At 31.3% G+C, this 12,939-nt stretch overlaps 1 protein-coding gene across 4 annotated transcripts; it reads right to left on the reverse strand.

Annotated features, from left to right (window-relative positions):
* Nucleotides 1-1,303: 1,303 nt before the first annotated feature.
* Nucleotides 1,304-12,480, reverse strand: LOC113549984 (14-3-3 protein zeta). 4 transcript variants are annotated; one of them, XM_026951547.1, is made up of 6 exons: nt 12,341-12,480; nt 11,979-12,127; nt 5,794-6,127; nt 4,752-4,875; nt 2,532-2,695; nt 1,304-1,705 (listed from the first exon to the last, which is right to left on the reverse strand). In XM_026951547.1, the coding sequence occupies exons 3-6, from the start codon at nt 6,091-6,093 to the stop codon at nt 1,550-1,552; spliced, it is 744 nt and encodes a 247-aa protein (XP_026807348.1). In that variant the 5' UTR covers nt 6,094-6,127; nt 11,979-12,127; nt 12,341-12,480; the 3' UTR covers nt 1,304-1,549. The 4 variants fall into 4 exon arrangements, with proteins under 4 accessions (XP_026807348.1, XP_026807344.1, XP_026807345.1 ...); XM_026951543.1 differs by lacking the exon at nt 2,532-2,695 and adding an exon at nt 2,746-2,909; XM_026951544.1 differs by lacking the exons at nt 2,532-2,695; nt 11,979-12,127; nt 12,341-12,480 and adding exons at nt 2,746-2,909; nt 7,476-7,819.
* Between the last annotated feature and the right edge of the window lie 459 nt (nt 12,481-12,939).

The following is a 12,939-nucleotide window of genomic DNA, read 5'->3' on the forward strand; positions in this document are numbered from 1 at the left end:
AATATTTTTTACAAAAGTTAGAATCAATAAATTATACCCGAAGAAATATATTTTTTAATAACATTAAGTTGCTAGGAAATATACAAGTCACTTAGTAACTTTTTTAAGAAGTTTCAACTACTTCCACCCTTGTAATATGTAACACACATCAAATATAATAATACCATCTATAAGACAAGTAGATATTTTTGAATAAAATTAACATAATAGAGGAAAGGCAACATACACAAACTATATAAAATAGTTAAATCTATCTACGACCATAATATATATATATGTATATATATATATTTAAATCAAACAAATTGCAAAATAATAAATGTGCATCTTATACAATTACAATGGCTGCTTAAACTTAAAAACGAAAAATTGTATCAATGTTTTAATAAATTATGTTTATACCACATACATTGTATAAAAATTTTCAAAATGGAACACTTATATATCATAATAATTAATTAATGTTTAGTGAATTGTCAGGCTACGCTTTGAAGAAGTTGTTACGACGAGACCAGGATTTAAGAAAAGCGAGGAAATTTTATATCATCACATACAGTTGTTGATGGATTGTATAGCATATTTTCATTAAAAAGATAAATAATTCCATTTTAAGTACAATAACAATTTGTATATATATAAATATATATTAAAAAAAAAAAAAATTAAAAAAGAAGATAACGACGTGAGCGAGGGAACAGGAGTCGAAACCGGCAAAGATGAGACGACTACAGGCTAAAACCAGTAAGAAACCACTATATTCATGACTTGTAAAGATAGAAAAATCACAGCAATTAGAAACTCAGCACAAATGTTATTATTACAACAAATTTTTTGGGTTTATATAATAAATATAAAATATATTTATATACATATACATATATATATATTAAATTAATATAAATATATATATATATATATATATAAATACACATATACATAAACAATTACGAACGAATTATGAGAGTAAACATTTTTACAGATATTGAAGTTATATACCGAAAAAACCGGTCTCAAAATTAAATATATAAATCATTTAAACATCATAAACGGACGGTCAACATGAAGAATGCTGGCAATAGTTTTAGTCTCTAGCAGTTGTAGTTTGATACTTGTAACTTAGCTTGTTGAAGATCCAAGATACATTAATATCTAAAAATTTCCACAATTGCCAGCAATCGACATGTTAAATGATCTAATGTAACTATAACATACTTCCAAAATGTATTTATATATATAATTATTTTTATTGTAATAACTCTATATAATAATAGTTATAAACATTCAATAATAATTAATAGACTAATAAAGAAAAAAAAATGTGTTTATTTATTCTTATTCAAGACTTTTTTGTTTTTAAAGAACAGGTATACAAAAAAAAAAAGATTAACGAAAAACAAAGAGCGTGTCGTGAGAGCGCAATTGTGGGGCAGGTGGAAGATGAAGGGGGCGCAGTTTCTCGCGGAAGTGTGTAAATGTTTGTTTTGCTTTATTAAAAATTATTATAGTTTTTTTTTTAAATTTGTTTATATTAAATATTTTAGTAAAAGAGTTAGTTGTCTCCAGTGGCTTCCTGGGGCTCATCGTTGTCTTGTGTATCAGACGTCCATAAAGTCAAGTTGTCACGTAACAATTGCATGATGAGCGTTGAGTCCTTGTAGCTGTCTTCGTTTAATGTATCCAGCTCAGCAATTGCATCATCAAAAGCCTAAAAAAAAAAAAAAAATCAATGTTAAAGTATTGGAATTAGATTAAGTATGTATATAATTTAAAAATATACAAATACAAAGCATTAGGTTAAATTTTATGATCTCAATCCCTAGAAAAATACATTTAGAATATAACTTATTAGTAAATACTAAATAGTATTATATATATTATACACATAAACTTTGGGATGATTTATTAATTGTAAATTTGTCAATATTTCTAAATGTTATACATTAAATTTCTTTTAACACTAGAAAATCATTTAATTTTAAATTCAAATTAATTTTTTTTGAGTCCATGCAAATGATTTAAACCATTCATGCATGGCCAATTTAAAAAAAATACTGACAATTTTTCAATAACATTTAGTTTTTAAGTATACAAATACAAGTGTTTAAACAATTAGAGATGTTGACAGATTTAATATTGTATAACCAAGAACTTATAAAACTACTTACAAATTATTTTAACCTATTAAAGCAAAAAGCGAGCGATAATTATTTGTGCAGTGTTTCATTCAAATCATTTCATAAAGTACAACTATTTTATCAATAGTTCAAAAATATTGGGTTAGATATTAATTATAGAAGCTAGAAAATCACTCGTTAAAACAGTGGCAGATCATGGAAATTGAAATTTTAAAATAAAGAATAATTTTTGATTTAAAATTAATGAAAATAATAAATAAAATATATTATATTTTCTACGATTTTTAATTGCTATTTTATAAGCAATTATAAAGGTAAGTTCACTTATTACTACAGTCCGCCACTGAAAATAAGTCAAACAACAATTTCTGGATTCATTGGGGAATGTAGGGGTACCTGTTTAGCCAAATGGCAAGCACGAGCTGGGGAGTTAATGATTTCATAATAGAAAACCGAAAAGTTCAATGCCAGTCCAAGTCTAATAGGATGAGTAGGTTGCATTTTTGATTTAGCAATATCAAACGCCTCCTGATATGCTTTTTGAGAATCATCCACCACCCCTAAATACCAATAATAAAAACAAATATATTAAAATCTGTGAAATAAATACCTGTTTCGCCAGTTGGCAAGCTTTATCTGGTGAGTTTAGTATCTCGTAGAAAAACACGGAGAAATTTAACGCCAGACCCAATCGGATTGGATGTGTTGGTTGCATTTTTGCTTTACTGATCTCGAATGCATCCTGGTATGCTAGTTGAGAATCATCAACCACAGCTATGTTTTTCATACAAAAAAATAGTTTTAAATGACTAAATAAAATAACACTGGGCGATTAGACAATAAAGTTAGCAAAACACGAAAAAAGCAAATGTATTATACTAAAATATTGTTAATCCTAAATACACCAATTAATTACACAAATATGAAGTATCTATTGTATAGTTGAAACTCTGTGGCTAACTTTTCAATTATAACATACTTTAAAATCATTAAATTAATGTATTCCTCAAACAACTTCAGAAGAACGAAAGTTAATTATCTTACATCATTTTTTGATACTAAAAATTATTTTAATAAAAAAAATCATTAACATTGCACATTTAAACAGTGGATAGAAATAATACTAATAATTAATAATAATCCAAAAGTAAGGATAAAAGTAATCAAATAATTAAATGGAATAATATAATAATTTATCATCAGTTTAAGATATCATTCTCCTCACACAATTTCAGAAGAACGAAAGTTATATTAATAAAACATCATTTGATGAAATATTACTATTACGTATGGTACTAATAATTAATTCAACTTAAATTTCAATACTAGAAGTTCAGAATAAAAAAACTAAAAATATTGTATAGTTAAAATGTAACATTATCATCAGGTATAAAAAAATGTTCTTCACATTAAGTCAGTAGAACGAAAGTTATATTAAAAAAGCATCATTGAAAAATGTAATGAATTATACTAAAAGCCATAAGTTCAATATTAATTAAAATGTTTTTTATTTTTTTTTGTCAATTTTAAAATATTTTAATATTCTCATTAGTTAATAGATAAAATGTATCATCAGTTAAAAAAAATTTCTTCACACCAAGTCAGTAGAACGAAAGTTAATTAATAAAACATCATTTGATCAATTAATATAATGATTAATGATACAATAATAGATTAAGTAATTTGAAAATAAATTTTAAAGTATGAAATTAAATTTCAATATAATTAAAAATGCAGGTACTTATAAGATAATAACTTCAAAATTAATTAATTTAAAACGTCAATACAGAGTTTCAAAATGTATTCAGTATGTTATCTTATTAGTTGTTGATTGATATCATCAGCTATAAAAAAATGTTCCTCATACAAACTCAGAAGAACGAAAGTTATATTAAAAACATCATATGATTTTACAACCAGACTGTTAGCAATTCTTAAAATACTATAAAACCAATAAATATATAGAAAAGTATTGCTATAGACAAATTTTTATATAAACATTCACATACAATAGATGGCACATCAAATATTTTAGAAAGTATCTACATAATGTGGCAATGGTTAAAGAAATGTATTATTTTTTGTTAAGCTTCCTTGGGATATTCTTATAAACTTAATTATTGAATATAATTAAGTTATATATTAAAGATCATAATGAATACTGGTCAGTGAAATAAGGAATAGCATATTATTTGTTTTTAACATTCTTCATTTATGACTCATGCATTAATGTACATTTTTTAAAAACAATATGTGAAAATAACAAATGGTAAATTATTTATTTACTCTTATCTTATAAATGTCATTTAAAATACTGAATTTGTAAACACTAATTAGTTGTTTCAACTACTAATCAGTGAACCACTTAAAACGCTAGTTTTAAAATAAAGAACATAAAAATAAATATAGTTTAACATATTAAAATATAGTACAATTTTTCAACTTATTTCACAATGTTAAAAAAAAAATAATAATAAATTACCAACAGTTTAAACATAAACTTGTATATTTTTTAATTCCAAGAAATGAATTCTAATTCAAATTTTTGGAATTAAATAAAAATAAAAATTAACAGTTCAACTTGTAAGTAACTATAACATAGAAGAATGAACTTACCATTTCTAGTTTCACCAGTAGCTACTTCTGCCAGGTACCTGTAATAATCACCCTTCATTTTAAGGTAGAAGACTTTGCTTTCAGCATTACTCGCTTTGGGGATTAGGTATTTGTCCAAAAGGTTCTGGAAAACAAATATTAAAAATCAATAATTAATATTTTTAGTATATTATGTGAGTATAATACATTAATACTAATACTAAAATTTATACTTCAAAAATATAGAATTTAAAAACATTTAAATGAATTTTAAATAAAAATTAATTAAAATTATGGATTCGTTTTTTAATATTATATAATTAAGAGGATTAGCAGCTGGTTTTTCTATATATGTCTATTAAAAAAATGTTCCAGTTTCATTTGTCAATGCATCAATGAATTATTAATGATAAATAAAATTAGTAATTCCTGTTTAAAATTTTCTCATAATGCCAATAGTTTTTTTGGTTCAAGTTTTCAGCTAGCAATAATCGCACATCAAATGAAACTCATTAGTTACAATATTATCATTGCACAAAGTGAGGAATAAAATAACTATATAGTCACAACAGACACAGTGAAATAATATAACTCTCTAGATCTGTGCCTAGCATATATCCATAACTAGTCAGCATAATATAATTTGAAAATATTATTACATATATAATCTTTTATCATTTATTTATGTTACTTACAAACTTTAATTTTAAAATTTTATATTGTGTTATGTTAAATGTGACTATTTAAACCATATGAAATAATAACTTTTGTATGACTTGGGAGATGAAACAGAAAAATGTCCATATTTAGTAAAATAGACTTTACAACAAATTTGTTTTACTTTATAATACATATTTGGTAATAAAGAACAGTGATAGAAATAAACATCTAATTTCCTACATAACAAACATAAAATACAGACCAAAAATTAACGGATATAATCTATTAAATGAATAATTTAAAAATATATAAAATCAAGTTATGACAACTTCATATTAAGTTTATTTTGATAATATACATAACAATAACAAAGTGATTATTTTATAATAAATAGTAAACATACCAATACGTCGTAGCAGATGTCCCTAAGTTCCTTTTCAACCTTCTCCCGATACTCTCTTGCCATTTGTTGTTTCTTCTCAGAGCCTTCTGTTTTTTGCTCAATTGAAGAAATTACTCGCCATGATGACCGCCGAGCACCTACAACATTTTTGTAGGCTACCGAAAGCAGATTGCGCTCTTCATTAGATAGTTCCACGCCAGTTTCGGTAACAGATTTCATTGAGCTAGCCATATCGTCGTACCGTTCCGCCTGCTCGGCCAGCTTGGCTCTCTGAACCGAGTCTTCTTTATCTCCAGACATTTGATATTTAACTTGACCAACAGACTAATTTAACCTTAAAAGATAAACAATAATTAAAATGTATAAATACTAGTTTTACCATCCAGTTAATACATTTAGTAAATGGCTCTTAATATATTAAGCATGCAGTACCAAGTAATAGTACTTAAGAGTAAAAAAATGAGCGCAGACTATTATGATATTTTTATAGCAATATAAATATTGTAATTACAAGTCTACTTGTGTATATATCTATATTAATTATGTGATAATATTTGATTAATCAGTAAGTCCTCAAGCAATAAGTGTTCGATTTTTGCAAGTTTACATTCAGATAATTAAATCGACAGAGAGGTAAACTAATTAGATAAATTACTATTATTATCACCGAATAATAGGTATTAGGTTAAAACTCATTAACACAAACAACACATCTTACAAATTTATAATAAATTGTACTGATAAGACTGATATTTGGTCTCGCATGAATAGAAAAAATATCCGGTAATAAACTAAATTTTTGAAGCGACAACTATATAGTAGAGTGCAGCAACTCGTGGTATTATAACGCACATACGTAAAACCGGGATACTATTGTTTAAACATAATATTCCGTTCGGGTTCGGTTTTATATATAGATTTACAGGAACGCGTCGCAACAGATCAGGGCGGTAACCGGATATTTCTAATAGACATATTATTATATTTTAAAAACCGTTGTAATTAAACGGGTCCGCGTCATCAGCCGATGCAAAATAACAAAACTCTTCATTTGGGGAAACCCACGGGATCGGAGAAAAATCGAAACCGTTTTCCAAACGGCAGTACACGGAAATGGTGGCCGGGGGTCAAATTAGCGTCCCAATCAATTATTCAGACCTACGACGTAACGGCGCCGCCTAACGAGGCGCACCGCCGCCGCTCGCGGTGCAGACAATCATTGTTTGCTGAAACGATTTACCCGAGCGCGACATAGGTTCCACCTGGTTACCTACCGATCAAAAAATGTAAGCGGCGGCGACGTACGTACGAGCGCGCGAGTGACACACAGTCGTGGAATGCGTTTGCCGCATAGTGTCCCCCGCGGCCTGCCTGCCCGCCCGCGCATCGCCGCCAACCAGCGGAAGGTGTGTTCGGGTAAAAACCACGCGGCGGCGACGGCCGGGCGCACAGACTTTTGAAAGTGATAGAGAAAAAAAATGAGATTATTTTTTTTTTCAAAACGTTCAAATAAAACTGCGCGTCGCCTCGGACAGGCGGTTGGGGGCTCCTCCACCAAATCCCAGCCGGCTGGGGAATGCGCGCGCGATAAAAATAGATCATAGATCGCACACCGGCTGGCCAGCCGGTTGGCGCGCCGACGGCCGCAGCGGGACCGTCGTCGTGTACCGTATACAACTCACCTATAATGGACGTGAACACGGCCAATGTGATAGAAATATTGCGCTGCGGCGGCTAAGGAGACGGACGACGACTGTTGTACGCGGTCACTGTTAACACTGCCGGTACGCGACGACGGAAGAGGGCGGTACGCGAGTCGAGTGAAAAAAAAATTGGTTCTCGGTAAAATTTTCTTTATTTTTATATATATACATAAATAACACACAATACGCGTGTGTTAAAAAATTATTAGTACGGAGCAACTGCGTATAATATGTATGTACGTGCGAGCGTGTTCGTATGTGTGCCCGTGTGTGTTTGTGAGTAGTATGTACGCGCGCGCGCGCGCGGGCGCGTGTTCCACAGCCGGACGAGAGATTGAAAAACACAAGACGGAGTGCGTGATAGAAGGGTGGTAACGGTGTAGTGGTGTGATGATGGTGTTCAGTGAAACGGGGGGAGAGCCGAGCGAGCGGCGGACGCTGCGTCCTACCCCCACCACGGAACGTGCGTGGCTGCGGCACAATCGCGCCACAATCGATTGTGCGTGCGAGGGCACTGATTTGCGTTTGAATAATTTTGGCGCGATGCATTTTGGTAAATTAAATCGCGCGCGAGTGGACACTCCTCCAACGACGATGGACATCTCCGAATTTCGACATATTGTATTATTACAACACGAGCGGGTCGCCGTTCGGCAACGCATTGTATTCTATTATTTCGATCGCATCGGTTGAGTTGGGAAACGAGAACACGATAATACGACGTTACGTCCAGACAACACGCATATTATTGTGCGTCATCTCAACAGACGCCGAGATATATCGCCGACGATATTCCGGTTATGGTCACTGTGGCGCGAGCGACAACGTCATTATCGACGGTAGTCGCAGCAATCGCCGTTTTTTTTACGTAATACTTAACCGACCAATACTGTATATATTATATGGTACACGGCACGTTTTCGGTGACACGAGTGTACTGAGACGTGATTTTCCTGCAGTGGGGTGGTCGAGAGGGGGATACGGGAGCCGATAGCTGGACGTGAAATACGATACGGGAATTACGGGAACGCCGATGTGCATGACAATTACGTTGTGCCTATTATTCGTCGTGTATCGTGGTACTTTAATATAATATTATTCCGAGGTAATAATAATAATACATACAACATAATATTATATCGATATGATTTACAGTACACACAGGTACATTCGACGATACAATTGTCGAGTGCACGAGTGTGTGTAAAAATACGCAGAGGCGCATGCGCGTTGCTGGGCGTATGTGAGAGAGCACAAGGTTCGATCGATAGGTATGTGCGCGCGCGCACGCGTGTTCATGTGTGTGTGTGTGTGCGCGTGGACGTGGATGCGGCCCCCGGGATTGTTGCCGCCGCCGCCGCAACTGCACAGGCGCGAAGGCGAGCGGAGAACGAACGCGCGCGCGCCGGATGGCTAGCCGATGAGATATGGCAACAGCGGTTTTGTTTTCGTCATGGATTTAACGTCCGCCGCCGTTGCATATACACGACAAACCGGACGACCGGCAGCGGCTATATATATTATTATTACAAAGCGTAAACTGCGGTAGCAGCGGCGACGTCTGGCCGAGCGTGCGCGATTGGAATCGGAAATAAGTGTCCGCCGCCCATCATCCTCCTCGCGGCGCGTAAAACACACCGCACCCCATGGCTGGGTTTCCGAAGGGGGCACACACAAACATTTTACGCTTTAGATTACAACAAATCGGTATCTGGATTTCCGAATCCCACTATATCTATCCTTCCGCACCCTTCCCCCTATCATGGGGGCATACGTCTCGACTGGCGCATATAATTATGTATATAAGTCGAAAGCACACTTTTTTACAAAATGTTGTTATAGGTCTCTAGAACGACATCTTGGTACTATATAATTTATGGAAATATAATAAAACGTCATGAGTAGATAACCACGAGACAATAAAACTGCATAACGGAAATTCTCAAGCCATGCATGATGCAAACTGTAGACGGATAATATTCCTAGGAATTGAATCAGCATCTACCTACTAATCAAATAATAAGGTCAATGTCTTTATATGGCCATGCAATGAATGGGATTTTGGGAACGCCACCACCACGTTTTAATAAAATGTTCATAACGTTAATTTGTATAAAATAATTAATTATAATTTATAATCTATAGCCTAAGCCAAATTTATGTTGGAGTTAACAGATATCACAAAATAAGCACGCGTTACGTCCTTACGAAATTGTAATATGACTAAAAACCGTTTCGGTGTTTATTTTATGAGTATAATGTAAACACTTGAATAAATATTTCTACCATCATTTTTTATATTATTTCTGAGTCAATGAAAACTTGTTTGTTAATTCTATTGATTTTTTCAGTGATATCAATAAAAATAAAGACAATAAGTATTGCTTAGATAATCCTAATCCAATACCTACACTTACTATTAGCAATTTAAAATTTAGGAACTTTTATTAATTACTTAGTTCAAACCATAAAAATAGAAAAGGTCAACATTTGAAATAACAAAATGTTACAAACCTTCAAATTTAACCATAAATTACTTAGTTTATAAAATAAAAAGAGGTATGTATGCCATAACATAGTTACAGTTAAATTAAACGAGACAGTGTTATTTGCCTAACATAACATTTGACAGCAAATAAATCCAATATTTATCATCTAAATAAAGAGTAAAATGTAGATATTTGATAAAAATAAAGCCACAAAATATACAGTTTTTTTTTATAAATTAAGGTATTATAAAAGATTAACATAAAATGTATCAATTAGTGTACTTAAAATTTTAGTTTACACATAAATTTGATATCTAATTTGGTATTCAACATTTTAAACAATGGTTAATAATTACATATATGTTAATTAATTTTAAATTATTTAATTATAATAAAAAGACTAAGTTGATCTAATTATTTGAATAGAAAACATGTTTTTTACTGCAAGATATTAGGAGTATCTAATAAATATTATATGGACTTAATAATATGTTAGTTTGATAAATAATAAGAATATAATTAAAGACCTTAAGAATATATCATAATATGCCATATATGTGTCTAGCACTACCTGAAACATCATATCTAGCCCAGTTCCAAGTCTAAAAATATACTGAATTATTTATTTTGTATTCATTGATCCTTATCCATAAACTATGTTCACAAAAATATATTAATGTGTAATAATCTAAACAAAATTACACAAACGAATGAAGTTACATCACAATGGAGATGGGTCATTCAATTTTATTAGATACCTTTACTGAAACTTTTTTAGAATGCCTAGTAAATTTATAATTTCATTTTGAACTATATTAATATATAATAAAACTGAACTAAAGACTCAAAAATTAATTAATAAGATAATTTTATAAAAATTACACTATTTAATACTAACCGATATTTATAGCTGATAAAAGAGTTGAAGATACTTCACTATAAACTATGAATAATAGCATATTAGCCTATACATAGGTCTCCACTGTATAAATTTTAAAATATAAGCTATAAATCCAAACAAACATACCTCTATTATATAGAATTGATACAAAAAAAAAAGAAATTATAAAACACAAATTAATTTTCTACAATATAAACACAGAAGGTTGCCATAAAAACAGATTAATTCTTAAAACTGTTTACCAGAGAAAATAATTATGTAAGCAGAACTTTATCATAACATTGTTGTTTATAATAAAACCTCATCAAAATATGATAAACACGTACACAATATTTTAAGTAGGTATCAAATTTATAATAAATTTTAGTTAGAAATTAATACTCAAAAAAAAGTTCCGTTTAAAAATTAATTTTATCATGACTAAAAAAGCAAAATAACAGTGTAATTGTTTAACCACAGTCTAATGAACTCACACTAATACAATTAAGAAAGCGCTAAACACTTGAAGAATAATGACTAAAATGGGGTTATTTTAATAGAAAACATATCTAAATGGTCATATCAGAGAAAAAGAAAATAATAGGAAAATTAAACAGACATTGTGGTGAAGTTTGAGTTCTTACAGTTAACTACACCACCATAAACATTAATTTTCAATACTAATGTATGATTTACATAGGTGATATAAACAAGTATTTTAATTGTGTATTCTAAACAATGAAAAAACCCGTAGACAAGTACTAACAGCAACATAATAATCACATGGAAAATGTCTAGTCTACAAAACAAAATGCATTCATTTATGATATGGTCAGATATGTTGTAACAAAAAGGTACTAACTATTACATACAAGACAGTAAAGTCTAGAGGTATGTGGATAGGTGTAAAGAGTTGACAGTTGTCGTACACACTGAAATTCTAAAAACCTGTGTCATGATCTAATAACTCGTTGAAGCTACTAGTTCAATAGTAAGTACCACGAGGATGATTAGACAACACATTTTTGATATATTCACGTTTATATATAAAAAAAAAGTTAATAATGTTATCGCGCACGAGAGACCAATTTTTTAATAGTGGTTTTATCATACCTGTACGGCAAATGTTCGCCAAAGGCGTTCCAAATTGACTGTGGCGGTCGTCTTATTTCGCAGACAAGTCTTCCAATAAATGGTGTGCTTTGCAGAATTCAATGCGTCTCACGAATACCGTTAAGTGGACGACTGCTCTGCTACTATGACTGTTATTGATCCCAAACCAGCGACCACATGAAATAATCGAAAAACGTGTGTGAGTTAGTTATGTTATGGTTATACGATATTACGAATTCACGGCTACTCGTTATTCGGTAATGCGGCAATTTATGTGTGTGTATAATGTATTTGTGTGTGTGCTTGTGTCTATGTAAGAAGTAATAGAAAAATTATTAAGAAAAGAAAATAATCAATCAAACCTGGTGTTTTAAGTATGCGTGACCGAAAACGTGATGCGTTTTTGTAGGAAAACTATTCACTTGGCAGCCATGTTTGATACGGTCTTGTAGAACCGGCGTTGCGCGAGCGAGGGCAGCACTTGTTCGGCGGCGGTGTTGAGTCACTCGACCGCAACCAACCTGCGCTAAGCATTGTTGCCAACGTGATGCCAAAGTGTATTTGTACCAGGGTGTATTAAAAATGTATATTGTAATCTTGAATCGTGGTGGATACATTAGATCCAAACACACCGTAGATCCACGATATTACGATAATAATATAATAAACTAGAAAGATAAGTTGATACTGATACCGTCAAGCGGCGATGCTGTACCACTTGTAAAAATTGTTGGTGTCAATTTTTACATTTTACTAAAATTTACTATTTACTTTTGGTAAAACCAATATTATATAGTCCCGTGTAACACCGGATAGCGTCATAATATACCAGTAGGCTGATGCCAGGTTTATTATATTGAGAATGCATTATTATTTGTTATTAATTTATAATATCAGAATATTTGTCTAAAAAACTAATATCAATTACTACATGTTTTTACTATTTAGTTTTTACGTATTT

The sequence above is a fragment of the Rhopalosiphum maidis genome, chromosome 4 (genome assembly GCF_003676215.2).
Source record: "Rhopalosiphum maidis isolate BTI-1 chromosome 4, ASM367621v3, whole genome shotgun sequence".
Taxonomy (NCBI): Eukaryota; Metazoa; Arthropoda; class Insecta; order Hemiptera; family Aphididae; genus Rhopalosiphum; species Rhopalosiphum maidis.